This window comes from Manacus vitellinus, unplaced genomic scaffold (genome assembly GCF_001715985.3).
Source record: "Manacus vitellinus isolate BGI_N305 unplaced genomic scaffold, ASM171598v3 scaffold_92_pilon, whole genome shotgun sequence".
Classification (NCBI taxonomy): domain Eukaryota; kingdom Metazoa; phylum Chordata; class Aves; order Passeriformes; family Pipridae; genus Manacus; species Manacus vitellinus.
In genome coordinates, this window is record NW_021940877.1 from 1,319,601 (window position 1) to 1,338,547 (window position 18,947).

General features: G+C 51.8%; 1 protein-coding gene across 1 annotated transcript; it reads left to right on the top strand.

Annotated features, from left to right (window-relative positions):
- The first annotated feature begins 2,851 nt into the window (after positions 1-2,851).
- Positions 2,852-18,013, top strand: LOC103760763 (NBL1, DAN family BMP antagonist). Its single transcript, XM_008927300.2, has 4 exons — positions 2,852-2,927; positions 13,440-13,631; positions 13,811-13,922; positions 16,707-18,013. Exons 2-4 carry the CDS (start codon positions 13,465-13,467, stop codon positions 16,959-16,961), a joined length of 534 nt encoding a protein of 177 aa, XP_008925548.2. The 5' UTR covers positions 2,852-2,927; positions 13,440-13,464; the 3' UTR covers positions 16,962-18,013.
- Positions 18,014-18,947: the final 934 nt, after the last annotated feature.

Here is an 18,947-nt window from a genome sequence, read left to right on the forward strand (position 1 = left end):
TTGCTGAGCCCAGATGTTTTCTAATGAGCTCTCTGATAAATCCTTTTCCTTTACTACCGAGCACAGTCCCTGCCAACCAGGTCTGTCCCTAGACCAGGCAAGCTGGACTTTGCAGTCCAAGCCAACTAGCCAAATTCCCTCTAGGACTCATGCCTTTCCACTTTGCCTGTGCAAAGGGATTCAGCACAGAGCTCAAATTTGGTATCCAAAAGCCTGATGAAGGTTGCTGGTCTAAATTCCTCCCATGTCTGAACCTTCTTCTCTCACCTCTCCTTACCTCCCTGCGTGTTATTAAGCTAGAGGAGTGCTCAGGGTGGATTGACCCGGTGGTCTGAAGGAGCAGTGAAGGGCTGTTGTACCCACGTGCTGGATCAATCTTCAAAAAGCACAAATGGTGTCTACAAGGACTGATTCACCCTTGGCCAGGGGTGCTGGAGCTGCACAGATGTGAGAGTTGCATGCAGGATGTGCTCCTCACACCCTACGTGCCACCGCTGTCCCTCCCTTCATCTACCTGGGATGGAGATGGGAAATCACTCCGCAGCTTTTTTAGTAGTAAAATCTTTGCCTCTGCCTCCTGGCATGAGCATTGCTCCCTTCACCCGGGACATGTGTGCCCTTACACACAGCAGTTTTAGGTCCTGATATCTTGGAGATGTCACAGGGCTTATTTAGGAACCAAAAAGTAGGAGTTCAACTCCAGCAGGTGAGAGAATCATAGACTAGAATCACAGACTGGTTTGGAAAGGACCTTAAAGGTCATCTCATTCTAACTCCTGCCATGGGCAGGGATGCCACTCACTGGATCAGGGTCCCATCCAATGTGGCTGTGGTCAGTCTTGATCCAAACTCCTTCAGAAGGAAGCTGATAAAGAGCCGTCTTTGTTTCAGGGAGCTGCAATGCAATTTTGTACCTGTTGGCAGATGAGATGTGAAGAGGTGAAGGGAATTGATCTGAGATGGGCAGGGTGGGCCATGGCAGACCCAGACATCGGGCTCCCAACTCCCTCAGGGGTCATGCGAGCACTTCCTTGGACCCTACGTGATTTGTCTCAGGGGTAATGAACACAGCACAAGTTGGGGAAGAGATGGATCTCAGGCCCAGCTGTGGGATACATGAGGGGCCATTCCCTCCTCTTTGCTCCCTGCAGCACTTTGTGGACACGGACACTCTCTCTCACTTTTTTCCCACCCACCTCTCCCCCTGTGAGTTTTCTAGCATCCAGCTATGGGCAGGGAGCCTTGGAATCTACATTGACACAAATAAAAGAAATAGTTTTATTTTTAACTTACAAATACACCCTTTTACTTCTCACGCCCACAGTTCTAGGTCCTGTCCTGACAAGTGGGGAGCCCCTGGCACTGTGGGCGTTTGTCAGCAGGCCCAAAACAGCAACAGTGGGTGAGGGAGGGACGTCCTGGAGACAGGAGAGTGAGTTTTTGCTCTGTCTCAGTGCATGAAGCCTTGGTGATCCAGCAGCAAGGGAAAGGGCTGAGAGGGAAGACATGGGTGGGTGTGCGGATGTTTAGGGCAAGGCTCCGTGTACCCAGTGGTGGAAAACAGCAGCTGATGAAATGGGCTGTCATTGAGGGTGAGAGTGAGGAGTTGTGTTGTACTACGTGTCATACCATGTGGCATGAAAACACTAGTGTGGTTTGGCATAGGTGTTTTAGGGGCAGGCAGGCAGGCAGGAAGCTCCCCTGAGCCTGTGGAGAGTGGAAGCTGGAAAACAAGGGGGTCATGTGTGGAGCAAGAGCCTAAAAATGCTGCTGAAGCCACTGCCCCTGGCAGTGACTGCTGAGGTCAGCTCCCTTCCTGCTGGTGTTGCCTCCCTGCTCTCCCTTCCATCCTCTCCCAGCTGCAGAGTGTCTGCCTTTAGCCTGTGCCTGAGTCTGTCCAAATGACATCTGCAGGCATCAGGTCATCTCTGATATCACGTTGCCAGGGAGGAAGGGGAAAAGTGTTGGCCCAGGGCTTTGAAGGCCTCTCAGCAGCTCCTTTCATCTTCCAGCCAACCCGCTCTGTCCTGCAGCACCTCTGCCTGTGCCTTCTGACACCAGAAAACCTAAACCCTGCTCCTCCTGCCTCCCCACCCCCAAGTTCACAGACTGCTGCTTCCCTTTTATGCTGTTTACAGAACTGGAACAGGAATGAATAGTAGGAAGCAGTGAATGAACTGCACGCTGGCTCACGGCTCCTTGAAGAGTGATCACACCCCAATGCTGAGGATCCCACAAAAACCATGCAAATACTGAACCAATGGATGGACCTGATACACTTGGCTGAGTTTCACATTCATGCCCATGGTCTGTTGCTTTGCAGCTGGTCGCATCTACATCTTATTTTTCCTCGTGAGAACTTGCTTCAAAGTCTGTGATGGCTCTTATTTCACGCATATTATTCAGAACAAAGTAGCCTCCTGAGCAGGAGCTCACTGCTGGTCGTGCTGGCCATGAGGAGCAGGTAGAGATTAGTCAAAGGCCCAGGTTCAGCAGTGGGTGAAGATGCTGGGAAAACAGATTTTGGGCTCCTGATGGGATGTGTGGTCATGGCTAGAAGCTGCTCCTCTGTTGTTGGCTCTTTTGGAGCTGAGCAGTACATACATTTTGGGGACTGGATATGTTGCATCTTGCAGGGTAAGAAAGTGATGCTGGAAACAGCTTTTTGCCATTTTATTTACAAATCCTATTATCCTGGAGCTGGAAGGAACTAAGCAGCAGGAAATCATTGCTTCACTGGCAGCCTCCAGCCTCCTTCAGTGAACACCCAGCCCCTAAACCTCTCCCCAGGGACTACTGCCAGGGCATTACCAACGCTTCCCTCAGCACAGCTGGTTCTTCTTATCCACCTCCCCTTCCTGCTTCTCTGATCTCTATGCAAATCCTCACACCAACAGGAGCCAGCAAAGCCCAGCCAAGCCTGGCAGGTATCTTTTGATTTGGGTAGTGTTTAATGGGGGGCCTCTGTTAGATTAATTGTGACTATACAGAAACAGAGCCCTTTGGTCCCCAGCAATTATCCCACCAGAAAGGTAGCCATGAATGGGGTTCACTGGGATGGGGTCTGGCTGTTAGTTTTTTAATGGGAAGGGGAAAGAGGGAAAGAAGAAAGAGAAAGCAGAGAAAAAGACGAGAAAGAGGAAGGGAAAAGAAAGGAAAAGCAAAAGAGAAAACCTTTGTCTCTGGTGCTGGAGAACTTTCTCAAAGTCTTCAGTCTGGCCAGGACTCTGCCCCAAGCACTCTCTATCAAGAATTGTGTTTAAATAAGAATTGTCAGCGTTCGGCGAGCCCGATCCAGACTGTTTATGTCACTTCAGGAGTAAGCGCTGGGACATTCCCTTCGGACACAGTTCTCCAAAGACCCCTCGTTTTTGCGGCCGGGCGTCGCCACCGTGCTCTCCCCGTTAGTTTTAGCCCTTTCCGGGGGTTTCACGGCCCAGGTCGGTGGGTGAGCTCCGTGTTAGGGCTCCGGCTCTCACCTCTCAGCCGGGCGGCCGCGGGGGCTGCTCGGGGGTCTCCGTGCCCGGTCTTCGGCGGGTCCCCGGCGGGGCGGGCCCTGTGCCCCCCCCCCCATGCCGCTCCCTCCGTCCCTCCTCCCGCCGTCGCTCCCTCCTTTCCCCTCCTCTCCCTTCCCACCCCGATTGTGCAATCGCGAGCGGCGGGGCCGGCGGCACCGCCCGGAGCCCGGCACCGGGGGAAGGGAGGGAAGGGAGGGAGGGAAGGACGCGGCAGCTCCCGCCGCCCGCGGCCTCCCTCCGTGGCCGCCCCGCCGCGCCGGGATTGCGGCGGCCGCTGGGCACCGCCGGGCCCCGGACCCCCATGGGATGTCCCCGCCGTCGCCTGGTGGTGAGTAAGCCCTTGGACTTGTGTCCCTCCACCCACTCCCGAACCTTCTGCTTTCCCTCCCCGCCCCCCCCCCCCGCCACCAGATTATTCGCCTCTTTTCCTCTCCCTTCTCTTCTTCCCCCACCCTGCCGGTGATTGATGGCCGGGAGGATGAGGATGTAGCCACGGGCAGAAATCGGTTGCAGATGAGGCGGACTTGGGGGGATCTGCTCTGCAGTCGTTAAACTATTTCCACCGCCGCTTTAGCTCCAATTAAATATAAGGCTGGGAGCTGGGGAGCCGGGAGCTGTGTCGGGCGCACATCTGTGGTACAGTCCTTCCCTCCTTCCCATCGCTTTCGGGTTTCGAACAAAAGTGCACGGGGAAGAACGGGAACGCTCAGTATCGATTAACCCACACCACCAGCGGACGTGGGGTACTTCAGCGATCGTAAAGGAAAGAACGTTTCCCGATGGCAAGGCAGTAAACTTTTGTTCCTTGAAAAGTTCATCCTGGGGATGAATTTACATCCTTGTATCCTACAAATAGTTTGGGCATTTACTAGAATATACAATGGCATATACAATATATCCTTACCTGTTTCTTGAGCCCTAACGTATTTCAGTTTGGCTAAGTATTTGCAGAAATTCTGTTTTGTTCTGTACAGTAATATCTGTGTTTTGTGCTCGGTGAGGACCTCTCTTTTTTTTTCCTGGGAGATTTTGGGAACAGAACATGCTTTAGCTAGCTTTCAGGCTGCATTAAAGTTGATCTGGACAATCCCTTATTCCCTACTAATATTGCTCTTATGAGGACACCAGATATTTCTGCCCTGCTCCACAATCTAAGTTTTACATACTGGATTAACCCCATCAAATTCAAAATTCAGCCTGTAGGAAGTGTTTGTGGAGTTGGAACACCACAGATTTGCCATGCAGGGTTTTTTTTGAAAAATCTGCACCCGACTGAAACAAGCGGGAAAGATCCTGGAGATACGGAGAGAACCAGATTTTCCCTTGTATTTTTAGCCGAAGAACTCCATGTCCTCTTTGCAATGTCCAACCAACCAAAAACCAGCTGTACAGAACGGGCACTTTTGCTTTTTTGAAGGCAGTCTCCCATCTCGTAAAAGGCAGCTCGCCTCAAATTTGCAAACCGCAGGATGGGAAATGGAATTTGCCTTCAGTATAAAAATCCCAAGTGTTTGCAAACAGCCCTGAGAAGAATCCGGGCTCTTGGCGTGACCTCTCCACGCCGAATTCCAACTTAGGGAGTTTGTGGTCTCGCAAAAAGGGCAAATGAGCATAGTCTTCCTGAGTGCCCGGTCGTCTTTCTGGAGTGAGGAGAAGAGTCGAGCTGGAGGGAATTTTTGGGTGCTCTGGAGGTGCAGGATTGGGCCCTGAGCCAAAATACTTTTCAAGCAGCCTTGAAGACCTGCCTGTGGTGGAGTAACTTTGCCCGTGGTGTGTGTTGGCATCGCCGAGGGCAGATCAGGCTGGTACAACCGTGGGAAACCTGCCTGAGGAGCAGAGAAAACTCCTGGGCAGTTATCCCTGCCCAAACTCCATGCTATTCCCATTGAAGCATTGGCATTACGTCTGCCAGCTCCCGTACCATAGCGGCAGTGGCTGCAGGGTGGGCAGAGCTGGGTTCTTGCTCTGTCCTTGGGTGTTGCTCCTGCTCTTTTTGTTTTGCAGTCTGCTGGAAAAAACAACCCTCACCTGCCGGGGGGGGGGGTCCAGCAGGGCTGAGGGCAAAGAAACTTCACACCCACTCATATCAGACTCTTAAAAACCCAAACAGCTGATAAAACTGTCCTTCTAGGGGAGTTTCAGAGTGGGAATGAGGGGTGATCTGTTCTCCATGCCTCCTGTTAGCCCTGGAAGAAGCTGTGCTTGCTGTTCCCCAGACCTTTGTTTCTTGTGCAGTGCTGTTTAGGGAGGGAGGGATGTGGGGCACTGGGTGCCAGGGCTTTCCCGGGTGTAAATTAGCACTGATGATGGGAATGGAGCAACCCAGCACCCATTCCCATCAGTTATGGAGCTGGGCTGGGCCAATAGCCCCGTCCCAGCCAAGATCACAGTCCTTTGGAGCTGAGCTTTGGAAATGGAGTCAGGATCGAGCCCTTGCTTGGGTCACTCTCAGATGTTTTTTAAATCTCCTTTTTCTCCAACACAGAGCTCAGGCAACTTGTCCAGAGGGGCAAAAAGAGCAGTGTTTGGGCCATGGTGTGATTTCCTTGTAGTTACTGGGCCCAATCCTGCAGTTTCAGGAGAAACTGTCTAAATGTCGAGTGTTGGGTCAGCCCTGGTAGCAACTGAAAATACCACCTGAGCTGTGAACTGTTTTGTTACCTCCAAACATCTCTGGCTCTGCACTTCCATGTGGTTTTATGCCTTGGTGTTGGAGATATTTTGGTCAGTGCAGTCGGTAAATAACAGGGACTTTGGGTTTATATCATCAAAACTGAGGAGGCTGGTGCAGTGTAAAGCAGAGAGTAAAAGGGCAAAACAGCACTCAGGTCACTGGATTTCTGCTGTTGTGACCAAGATATGGCCTAAATGGCTGCTAAAGGGGGAAGGAAACAGCAGGGAGGATCCTGAAAGATCCACAGCTCTATCCACAAGCAAGCCCCTTTCTCCTTCTCTCTTTCCCCTTCTTGCTCCAGCAGCTGGGAACCTGAGCCTTCAGGCGCAACCCTGCTGCGCTGGGTTTTTATGCAAGTTTGGTAATGAATGACCGAGCAAGGCAAAAGCCAGTGTGGTTGGCATCCGAGACAGCTCCCCTCTGCCTGCAGGAATTGAAAAATCATCATCCTGGTGGCCACTATGTACTGGAACTGGTTTTATCTGGTTCCAGTTAAGCTTGTTTTGAGTAAGACGAGTGGTGCCAGATTCTGATCTCATTTGCACCAGTGGAGTCATTTGGAGCAGCCAGTCCCAGTTTACCTCACTCTAAGTGAAAGCAGAACTGGGCCTGCTGGGAGAAGCTCTCCCCAGGGAAACCGCTGGTGCCTGCAAATCAAACATGGATAAAAGTGAGCGACTCGTGGGATCCTGCGGGTTTTATTGCTGGCTCCATGAAAGCTGTGTCCAAACAAGGAGGGGAGAGGCTGTGGCTCTGGAAAATGGTGTGACCATGCTCTGGGGCAGGCCTGGTGCTTTGGGGAGGTCAGGGATAGTGGCCAGGCTGCTGATAGTGGTACTGTGGGGGTGGAGGAAAAGATATTCCCTTTCCATGCTGAGTGGGAAATTGCTGCTCACAGGGCTCGGGGACAGCATTGGAGAGAGCAGCAGTCACTGTTATCCATGGGATTTTCGAAGGGGTTGGATCCACAGTCTGAATTTGGACACTAGTTGTCCTCCTGCAGGGCCAGAGTGCAGTGGGTGCCCTCAGCTCCAGGCTGACCCTCCCTGCTCTGTGCCAGTGGGTGTGTGGGATGGCTGTGTGGGAAACACCAGCTCCAGGGAAAACTCAGGAGGGAGCTGAGCCTCACTCAGGTCCAGACATGCGAGCGTGGCCTCCGGCTGGAACACTGCTCACAGCTGTGTTTGGAAGTGCCTGGTTCTCATATTAGCTGAGATGCACCCGGATCCGACCCCCCGCTGGGAATGTTCCAGCCACAGCGCGCGCCAGGCGGGTTCTTCCCTGCGCGGGGGCTCAGGCAGGGCCTGGGCCCTCTCCTTCTCCCCAGTTTGCTGAGGCACCCCAGTCCTGCTGCTCCCCAAAACTGAGCTGGCCCCCAGCTTGTTTTCCAGGTCACAGCTGATCTTTGCTCCCATCCTGCTTGTCCTGCTGCTTTTAGGGGCTGCAGAGTCTCATGTGCTTGGAGAGGGAGTGGAGGGCAGTGTGGGGCCAGGATATATTCCTGTGCTTCAGGTTGATGCATTTTCCTGGCCGTGATTGTTCTTAATGCTGAAGAAATTGAGCAATTGAAATGAATTACCACAAACTGTTTATATGACTCTTGCCTCTTCCACAGGCCATTAGTGTGTCCCTTTTCCAGCAGAGCTCCTTCAGGACCCCATTCTAAGCCTATGTAAGTCCAGAGGTAGATTTCCAATGACTTTTGTAGGTAAAGCAGCTTGGATTTTTTTTTTTTTTCCCAGCTGCAAAAAAATGCATTTCCAAAGTGCTCAGTGCATGGTCAAGAAGCTAAATTGAAACTCCCAATGTACCAAAATCTTTTGACTTTCTGGCCAAAGTGGGGAGGGCAGAGTGCTTTAAAAATGCTGCGCTGCTTTTCTCTATTGCTGCTTTATTTCTGTGACTTGCCCAACTGTGCTTGAGTGGAAATTAATATGTTATAGAAAGGGAAGCTCTGACATCTGCTCCTGAAAGGAGCAGAGACAGCCAGGTCCACGGTGAGAAACGACACAGCTTTTGCTCCCCTATCAAAAAGTTCTTAGGATGGATTCTTGTGGTTGTTAAATATCAAATGTCTTCCTGTGCTAGTTCCTTGTTTATTTTTTTGTAATTTCTTCCCAGATTTTGCAGCTCAGTGAAGCAAGACTGAAGCTCTGAGCTCAGGAGAGACTTCTGTGTTCAGCTGAGCTCTCTTGTGTCTTGCTGTCCTGAAGAATTACCTCCAGACATTCTCAGTGGAGAGTTCTCTTCCCTCTCCCTTGCCCATGTTGTCATGACATCCATTAGATTTTTTTGACTGTTGCACTCACTACAGTAGAGTCCCCAAAAATGTCAAGTCTTAGCTAAATGCAAATTTCAAAAAAGGAGGAAGTATTAAATAAGGACAAGTATTGAATAACATCTGCTGTTTTGATAGATTGTTTCAGTACACACTGACTTTTCATTTTTTTGCAGTTGAGATTTAAGCTTTTCCTGCTAATAATGCTGGCGTATAATAATTTTTTATTCCATGTAAGCAAATATTATTTGAGTTGAGTTTCCTAAGAGGCAATCCCTGGTGGTATTCAGAAGTTATAGACCTAATCCTGTCTGAGGAGAGCCATGCCCTGGATCTTTCTGGGATGTCTCTTTCCAGTTGCCACCAAAGCAGACACTGTGGCTTCACTTTCTTTTGAGTGCCTAAATAATCATTTACCTTTTAGTGTTTTAGTGGCTATCAAGATCTCTCCTGGCTGCCTCCACACACAGGAGTGATCCCACCCATGTCCTGGGAGAGCTTCCTCCTCTCCAGGCAGTGACCCCCCCCTTTCCCAGCAGCAAATTGTCCTTGTGTGACTGCCCCACGCGATGTTCCAACCTGGTTCCCACCTCTCCTGAGCCCTTGCCTGAGCACCTTCCCATCGAGGTTCATGGCATCGTGTGGGGCAAGGGCTGCTGGCAGCCAGCCCTTCCCTCCTGCTTCCCTCGAAGGAGATCTGGCACTCCAAAGACCTCCCTGTGCTTTTCCGCTCTCCCTGCACCCATCACTTCACTCGATGCTTCCCTGTCTCTGTTCTTGCAGTGAGGGAAACTGAGGCACAGAGTGTCTCTGGGGCCTCCTCTTCTCGCAGCAAGGCTGTGCAGCAGCTTTTCTCAGCAAAATGGCATGAATATCCAGTTGAACACAAAAAAGGCAGGATCCAGGATTGCTGTGATTCCTGTCTAACACCAACCTGGGGTTGCTCTTGGTGTGGTGCAGAGAGAGCCCAGCTGGGTGGGAAGCTGGCTCCGTCAGGAAGGGCAGCTGTGTGTCCGAGGAGGTAGGAGAGGACAGTGGAGGTCCCAGCTGTAATCCAGACCAGGAGCTGAAGCCTTCACCTCGTCCGTCTCTGCTGAGGTCTTGTGTGTCTCACACAAGGTCTTGGATCACTGAGTCAGGCACTGAGGTGAGGCCATTTCCTGTCCTTGTGTCCCATTTTCCTGAGCTCCAGCATGGAGCTGACACTGTTTCTGTGCTGTATCCACAGGCTGTGAGCCTTGGCTGAGCAATGTTTGTAAAGCTTAGGGGGTTCTTGTTTCTCAGAACCAGGATGCTGTGTGTGTGGCCATGAGCACGATCTACCTGCGTATGTGGTTTTATGTATTTGGCAGAATTGTAAGATCCTGGATAAGAAAAATACCTATAAACACATTAAACTACTCATGAAACATTCCCCATGTCCACCTGCAAGCTTGTCTTGTGTTATGGTGTAAACTTCACACTGGAAAAAGAGGGTAAAACTGATTAAATCTGTTTTATTTTCCTCCAGAAGTGTTTGGTTTCCAAATGGCTGGGAACAGCTGTGGGCTGGATGGTGGGAACGCGGCCTCCGAGGTAATTCCAGTGATTGTCCTCTGGCCAGCGTAACAATGTAGGTTTTCCCAGCTGCTTCCAGGCGCTGCTCGAGGGACTCCTGAGAGTCCCGGGACTGTTAGAACGGGAGGAAAGAGCTCTTCTGGGTGGCACAGAACATCTGAGGTGGTACCAGCAGATCTCCAAACTGGGATCATGGGAGGCTGAGCTGTCAGCAGAACTCCTGGGCCTCGCAGTGGTTTTGAGGTGGTTCCCTGAGACCCACCAGCCATGGACACTTTGCCCCTCAGCCCCTCGGACCTGGGGAGAGCCTGGAAAAGGGCTCTAGAGCTGCTCACCACAAGACTGCAGCTGTGCCTGCGCTGAGAAGTTGTTTGTCTGGGAGCCTGGGATGTGCCAGGCTCAGGGCTGAGTCATTTCATTTCCCAAACACGGCCAAAGGGATGGGGAGGAAGCTCCCTGCAGAGGGAACTCTGCCGGAACTGAGCTGAACTTTCTGCTTGAAGAGCTTTGACTAACAGGGAAAAAAGTGTGCCCCGGTGTGGGAAAGAAAAAGAAGGCCCTGTGTGGGGGGAAGTGGCTGCTGCTGCCGGGTCAGCCACGGAACACACTTGTTCCTTTCGGGGCTGCAACATGTAATTTAGCTTGTCATGGAGGAATGTGCTCAGTGCCTTTATTTAATCGGGAGTCTGCAAACCTGCTCGGGTGCCCTGTCTTCCTTTTTCCCTTCCCTTCCCAGCCGGGGGGAGAAGGAACACGGCGCTTTTGTCTCGGGCACTGTGGCTGCTGTCAGATGAATGGTTTTCGTGGCAGCACTGTTCGCATGACTGCTTTGAGCTATTCCAGCGGACACGCCAGGGCTGCTTCCAACCCCAGCTCCCTCCCAAACTCAGCTGCATCAGATGTTTTCCTAGGCACCGGCATAAACCTTGTTACTTACTAGAAATGTGGCCCTGTGGGTTCCAGGGCATTCTTGTGAGCAGGAGAGCAGCGTGTGGTGTGGATGTGGCGTGTTCAAGGCTTCAGGTCACTGGGGGGTAGCACCGCTCGGCACCAGGGTGCCCTGAGGAACGGGGGAAAGTTGGAATTGCTCCAGGTCCATAGGGATACCCAGTTCCCCTGCTGTGGAGGCTCTCAGTTGCCCCACTCTCCTACCACCCCCTGCAAACCAGACCAGTGGCCGTTGTTGCTGGGGGCCCTGGTTACAAACACATCCCAGGAAAAGGGAAAGGCTTAAGCATATGTTTAAGTGCTTTACTGAATCCAGGCCAGGTCCTGTGCTTTAGCAGAGCACAACCTCACTCATCTTCCTCACAGGATACCAGGTGCTCTGAGAGGATCCTTCGTGCCTCTGGCAATTGAACACCTCCCTCCAGGAACAATAAAAACTTCCAGGGAAGCAGGACTCGGCACAGACAGGAACGTTTGTCTCTTTGCAGCTGGGTAGAGATGCACAGAAACCTGGACAGAAACCACCCACCACCTTTCTTTGGAAATAAGGAAATTGCTCTCTCGTGGGGCATGTGGAAGTGAACTTGTGCACTGACTCCAGAGGAATTTCAGCTGTTCCTCGGGATGGAGGTGTTTGCTGTTTGGGTCGCACCCCAGCTCTGATCTCGGACTTTGGGAGTGGGATTCATTACCACAGAGCTGCTGGCATTTGAGGAGTGAGCCATGCTGTTTCGGAAAACCAAGCAAACCAAGTGTTTTGTGTGTGTGTGCAGCTGAACCTGGTTCTTCTTACAGAAATCACAGAATTCCCCCAGTGAAATGGAAAAAAATTCAGGAAGCAGAAGTCCTAAGAGTCATCTTCAGGACAAAAGTATTTAACCCCACAGCTCTCATTAGTGGCAGGGCAAGTGCAGGGGTTAAAACCCTCTGCTTATCTCCAGCCAACACCTGCAAACCCCACTGGGGACTGTGGGATTCCCATCCCACAAGTGCTGGGGGATTAGGAAGCAGGGCTGTACAAGTGTTGCTGCATTACACAATTGTGGTTCTTGTATCACCAGGAAATAAGGAAAGTTAGCAGAGACCCCACTTGATTCCTCCAGAGATCCTGTGAGTGAGAATGCTCTTTTCTAGGTGCCATGGGATGGAGAACAGGAAGAATCTTGTCTCTCTCTTGATTCAGATCCAGGAAGTTGGGCTCAGTGGAGGGATAATAGGGCAAAACCCCATATGACATTAAAATCCCTGAGCTGGAGCTGCGGGCGGTGCCTAGGAAGGTGTCTCAGTCATGTAGATAATCCTAGTGGTCTTCCAGCCCAGGGGATGCGGGAGAGGACTGTGGAGACAGATGGAGTGGCCTGGGAACACCCAGCTGGGAGTCCCCACCTGCCTCTGACACCAGTGTCTGAGGAAGAAGGCATTTTTCCTCTCCTTCGCAGCAAACATTAGAGGGCTGGATCCAGGAGCCATGGGAATCAATAGGAGTCTTTCCAATATGGGCTTTGGATCATTGTCTGGATAAATAAATAGAAGGAAATAACAAATAACATGGTTCTAACAAATATTTTAGGAAGTATAAATGTCTGCCTTTCACCATGACTGGTGAAACCCCACAGGTTTCTCTGTGGGGAAAAAATTTCCCTGTTTCTATGATGCTTTTCCATCTGCCTTTCCCCAGTGATTGGGAGTGTTAATTCAGGCACCTTGGCCGGAGAGCAGAGCATGGAAACCCCGGGTGGGATTTCTCTGGAAGTGGGAAGTGACCTCCAAGCTGACCGCCTTTGCGAGTTAGGTTTATGCTTGTTATTCAAGGCCCGTCCCCCCTCCCCTTGTCCACTGCCCAAATTCTCATCTTTGGAATAACCCTTTGCAGAATTTGAGTGGCTCTATAAAAATAAATATTGTGTTAGCCTTTCCTGCGGGTTTCCAGCCCCTGGATTGAGGTTTCCACATGTCCGTGTGTGCTACTGCCTTGCAGCGACACCTGCTGCACAATTCCAGGATGAGAGGGGTTTTCCTTCCCTTTTTCCCGGGAAGGCTTGCAGCAAGACCAGCTTTGGCTTTTAAGGTGGGAGAAAAGGAAGTGGGGAAGCTTGTTCCTTCCTCAAATAATAACATTTCTGTGGTCCAAGACTTCTCCAGCCTGGCTTGGCCTGTGGTGGTGATGTTTTCGTTTGCAAACTTCTCCCAGCCCAGCTTTGGGTGGGAAATGAAAAGCTGCTGTTGCTCCTGGCACAGAGACTGGGAGAGGTAATGCAGGTATCTCCCTGCCCCAGAGCTGTTTTGAAAGGGGAAGAGGTAGAGCAGCACATCCCACTCCCCAGGCAGTGTTTTGGGGAGCCATCCTGACCACATCAGGGAGGATGTACCTGTGCTTGTCTCAACCAAGAACTTCCATGGGGTTGGAGAACTCAGCTGGTTTGCCTGTTTTCTTTCCTGCTAATGCTTTGCTCTCTGTGTGCAGGTGTAGGATTTTGGCAGAGCTGGCCATGATGTTATGGTTCGTGGTGGGTGCCCTCTTCCCAGCGCTCCTGGCCGCTCCCCCGCCCATCAACAAGCTCGCCCTCTTCCCGGACAAGAGCGCCTGGTGTGAGGCCAAGAACATCACCCAGATCGTGGGGCACAGTGGCTGCGAGTCCAAATCCATCCAGAACAGGTACAGATCCACCTCAGCACAGGGCTGGAGGCAGCTAATGGCACAGGAGTGGCTTTGGGGACTGTCACTCGCACGCTCCTGCCTCCACCTGTCCCAGTGGAAGGCCAGATCTCCTTCTGCCTTTGCTGAGAAGAACAGGCATGTCCCTTGAGCTCCCATCCCTCCTGTTGTCTTTACAGGGCCTGTCTGGGACAGTGTTTCAGCTACAGTGTCCCCAACACCTTCCCCCAGTCCACAGAGTCCCTGGTTCACTGCGACTCCTGCATGCCAGCCCAGTCCATGTGGGAAATCGTGAGTATCCCTGCCTGCTCCAGGGGGCTTCACTCAGGAGCTCTGCTCTGCCACCACTTTACAGCAAGTTGTTCTCCTTCCCTGAGGTTTTCCCACTTGTAGTTTCCTTCCAGGGTGTCTCCCAGGTGACCGTGCCCTGTCTTGAGATACCTGAGTGGAAGAAGCTGCTGGAAGCAATGTGACTACTGTGCTGAATGATGCCTTCATCCCTCTGTTTGCAGAGCCATCCCCTGTCATTCCCTGCATTATTCATCCCTGTGCTCATCCCACGTGTCTGTTCTCTCAACCGCTCCCTTTGCCTGTTCCCACTTGGGAGTTTTTGCCCTGTTCGATGTCCAGAAGTGCCTCCCATAGTCAGTCACCCTCAGACCTCACAGTTTCCTGCTACCATTGACCCTGGCAGAGCCATAAACCTTCTTCCAAGGGAAGCTTAGGCCGCAGGGAGCTGGGCTCAACTCTCTGCTTTGCTTTCAGCTCCCATTTGATCAGAGGCTTTAGTCTAAACTATCTGAGCTGTTCAGCATCATGTCTTGTGAGTGGCCTTTGCCATCACACCGATATTCCTGTGCCAGCAGTGCCTGGGAGTGTTGTCTAGCTGGAGCTGGGGATGAAAGGAGGATGGAGTGAGGTGGAGGTTGGTCTCTTCTGCCACATCTCAAGTGAAAAGACGAGAGGAAATGGCCCTAAGTTGCACCAGGGGAGGTTCAGATTAGGTAATAGAAAAAAATTAGAGAGAGTGGTCAGACATTGGAATACGTTCCTTGGGGAGGCTGTGGAGTCATTGTCTCTGGAAGCATTCAAGAAATGACTGGATGTGTGTGTGTGCTGTTTTAAAGGTAAACCAGCAGGAGAAATGAACTCAACTCAAAAGAGATTATAAGTCAGAATTACAATTTAATAACAATAATATGATAAATACTATTATACGGACAAACAATTGGTTTTAACCCACAAAACCCAGACATATAACCCAGCACCCTGGGACACAAACAGAATAGTGTTCGTTGGCCCCCGTGCTGAGTCCCACGTGGTCCCCCTGAGTCCAAAGTAAAAGGAGAGGAAAACCTGTTGGTGAGAGTGGTGGTTGCAGTCTGGTCGAGGTTCTGGTCCTCCTCTGGATCTCACGAGTGAGCCCAGAAGTCCCAAGACACCAAGAGTATATACACTCAGGTTCCAGTGGGAATTCCCAGTACCTCCCCCAGGGTGGGGAGTTCCACAATGGGGGATTGTGAGTCATGAGATATTTTTGGAATCCTTGGTGGCCCTTTAGCAGACATAACCCCTCAGGCTGGGTGTGGAGGTGCTGATGACTCCCCGGAGAGGAGTTATCACACCTGAGTCACTGGTGTGAGGATAGGAACATCCTCCTGTCTCACAGGCTTCTTAACACCCAGCTTATGGCCTGAGGGGTCAGGTGTGCTCTGGGCAGCTGCTGCAAATGATCTATTGTTAACAGTTTCTGGGAAATGACATAGAGGGTGTAGAATACACAGTTTGGGTTACACCCACACAGTGATGAACTGGTCCTGGCTGCTCTAACTAGGACAGTGTGCTAGTTTAAAAGTAAACCGACGGAAGAAATTAAACCAACTTGAGACATTACAAGTCAGAGTTACAATTTACTAAAAAAAATTACAATAAATGCAGTGAAACAGGGAAAACCATATCTTAAAACTGTATTTTAACCCACAAAGACAGATGTATAACCCTGCACCCTGGGACAGGAACAGAAGGGTGTTTGGTGTTCGTCCACCCCTGTGCTGAGCACCACGTGGTCGCCGGGGGCAAAGTAAAAGGAAAGGAAACCTGTTGGTCCAGATGATGATTGCAGTCCTGTTGAAGTGATGATCATAGTTTTGTCAAGAGTGACAGTCACAGTCCTGTTGAAGTTCTGGTCTTCCTCTGGATCCAATGCGTGACACCAGAAGTCCCAAAACCCCAAGATTATACGTGCTCAGGTTCAGGTGGAAATGCCCAGTGCCTCCCCCAAGGCAGGGAGTTTTACAATGGGTGATTTATCTCTGAGTCCTGAGATATTTTTGGAATCTTTGATGGTCTGGGTGTTGCAGCTGCCTGTTATGCCAGTCCAAGGTGGCCCATTAGCAGAGATGACCCCTCAGGCTGGGTGTGAAGGTGCCTTTCTGGAGGGAAGTTATCACAGCTGAGTCAGTGGTGTGCAAACAAAAGAACACTCCCCTGCCTTGCAGAGTTTCTTTAACACCCAGCTTGTAGCCTGAGGTGTCAGGTGGGCCCTGAGCAGCTGCTGCAAACAGTCCATTTATTAACAGTCCATCAGAAATGACAGAGAGGGGGTAGAATACACAGTTTTGGTCATACCCACATAGTGATAAACTGGTCCCAACCCCTGTAACTAGGACACTGTGGCACTGAGTGCTCTGGTCTAGTTGGCAAGGTGGAGATCAGTCATAGACTGGACTTGATGATCTTGGAGGTCTCTTCCAACCTAAATAATTCTGTGATTCTATGATTCTGTGATTTAGGCGTGATTATGGTAGTGCTGGGTTAACGGTAGGACTCATTGATCTTGAGGGTCTCTTCCAACCTTCATGGTTCTGTGATTTTCCTTGGGTCTCTGGAGCTTGTGACCTTGTGAAATGTTCCCAGACAACTCTCACCTTGCAGACTGACAGGGAGGTTTCTATCCATAGAAACCCATCACTTCTGGCTTAAAACACCCCAAATCTTCAGGGCACAGGGCAGGTCAGACCTCCCTCCTCAGGACGGGAGCCTCCACACTCACTGTGTCCTTGTCCCGCTGCCCAGGTGACACTGGACTGTCCAGGAAATGAGGAGATCCCCAGGGTGGACAAGCTGGTGGAGAAGATCCTGCACTGCAGCTGCCAGGCGTGTGGGAAGGAGCCAAGCCACGAAGGAGCCCTGTTCAATGTCTACCTGAACGCTGAGGAGAATATGCCTGCCGAGGGTCCTGGCCCCCACCACTACACCCACCACCAGCAGGAGGTGGAGGAACCTCCTGCCTCCAGCCACCACCACCACGAGGAGGAGGGCGAGGAGTGACCCGGCCTGTGCGGACTGTCCTGGCAGGGGGGTGTGAGAGGGAGAGGGTTTGGGGAGGGGGGGGTGGGGTGGAGTCTTTCCTGTCTAATTGCTGCCCTCACGCTTTGCTCCCCGACACCCCGGCGCTGGAAGAATGTTTCAAGGCACAGGCAGGGCTGGAGCTGCTGAGTGGGACACGAGGGCTCAGTGTTTTCTGATGCAAAACTACTTGCACATCATAGTAATAATATATTGAGAGGAGCGGGAGCGTGGACGGGGCAGTTTGGCTGAGAGCAGGAGCTGAGTGGGGCTCCCAGGGCTGTCCACAGGTTCCAAAACTGTGTGGAGCCCTTCTGGGGTTTTCTCTTCTAATGCCTCCTGCCTAGGGTGGAGAAAGAAGGGATGCAGCCTCTCCACAGTCCCACAGGAGATGCACATCTCTCCTGGAGTGGTGGGACCAGCAGCATCCCTTCCTCCTCTTTCCCTCCCTGCCATGTAGGCTCAGCGTGGACACGCTGTTCCTCCTGGCACCTGCTGGATCTGGACTAATCTAACCCTAACACTTTGTATCGGGCAGCTCTTGGGGAGTGTTTTGCCCCAGGATGTGCCTCTGGGGCTGTGTGTAGGAGGCAACTGGGTACTGTGGTGGTGACAGCCCTTACCTTGCTGTCTCCAGGGCCACCACATGGCTCCTTGGGTATGAGGGACCTGGATCATGCCATGAGTGCTGAGGCTTCACATTTCATGGCTGCAGGGGAAAGCCAAGAGCCAGGGGGAGTTTGGGTAGGAGCCAGCCCTGTACCCCCTCTCCCTGCTGCACTTTTAATGGTGATGGAGGGAGAAGGGGGCCCAAGGGCCGGGATGTCCCTGTGCTGGCAGGGCTGGGGAGGCTCAGGGTGGACCCTGTGCCCCTCCTGCTGCCCCTCTCTCTCTGTTGTATAATGCTGATTCTTTGGCGCTGTCCTGACAAGAGCTTCCAGAGCTTGTAATTGATGCCTCCCCCCCCTTTTGATGAGTTTTGTTTTGGTTTTGTTTTTTTTCTTAAATAAATTAGTTCTGACTTCCACTGCTCAGTGCTCTGATGCCTGTCTGGTTTTTGGCAGTGCTGACACCAGGACACCAGCCAGGACAGACAGGAGGGGCCAGGCCAGGGCAGAACTGTGGCTCCTGCAGCTTTCTGCTGCATTCCATTTGGGAGGAGGAGGGAGAGCTGCTGAAAGGAAAACTGACCCCAAATCTTCAGCATGTGTTGTGCATGTGGGCACGGGGAACTGCACGTCAGCTGTGGCCCAGGCGCGGTGTCGCTGCAGCCGGGAGGTTTTCAGGCTGTCAGGTCCCACTTGTGTGGGAAGTGCGTGGGATCTGTGGGATCACACAACCTTCACCAGCTCTGTTGCCACTAGGTGACAGTCTTGATCCAGCGTGTTTCATCCAGATGTTCAGGGCCTGGGGGAGCTCTTCTGGAGCAGATGAAGGAGAACTTGGACATAGGCTGGACATCCCTCTGTGGGTGAGGAAGGGCTGGGTGCCTTGGCTGAAACCAGTGGGCTCTTTCCCAAAGGGGTTTGGATCAAGCATTCCCTGAGCACCCTCGCAAACCTCTGGTCCCACTGATGCCAGGCCAGTGTGGATGTGCCCTCAGAAGCAATCAGTGATGCTCCCTGGTCTGAGTCTGACCTTGGGGAAGGTCTCATCATCTCCCAGAGGGGCCAGAGGCTGTGCTGTGCCAGCAACCAGCTCTTATTGCCTCTCTTTGAGTGCCGATCTTATTTCCTCCCTCCTTGAGTCCAGCTCTTATTGCCCCTCTTGTTGAGGCTCTGGGGGCTCTGCGCAGGTTTGGAAAGCAGCTCTCTGAACTTTGGGAAGTGGGAGAGGGTTTGCATTAAGGCGGCAAATGCTACAGTGACAGGCTAAACAGGAAGGACCTGGCAGGGCTGGAGGTGTCCTGTCTGTTAACATAATGTTTTCATGCTGTGAAGTGTCTTCCCAAGGAAGAGCCAAGAAGAG

Excerpts from the sequence above, each read along its gene's own strand:
- LOC103760763 (XM_008927300.2), top strand. The coding sequence starts at position 13,465 with ATGATGTTATGGTTCGTGGTGGGTGCCCTCTTCCCAGCGCTCCTGGCC. Across the intron at positions 13,632-13,810 it reads TCCAAATCCATCCAGAACAG|GGCCTGTCTGGGACAGTGTT; the intron begins GTACAGATCCAC and ends TTGTCTTTACAG. Across the intron at positions 13,923-16,706 it reads CCCAGTCCATGTGGGAAATC|GTGACACTGGACTGTCCAGG; the intron begins GTGAGTATCCCT and ends CCCGCTGCCCAG.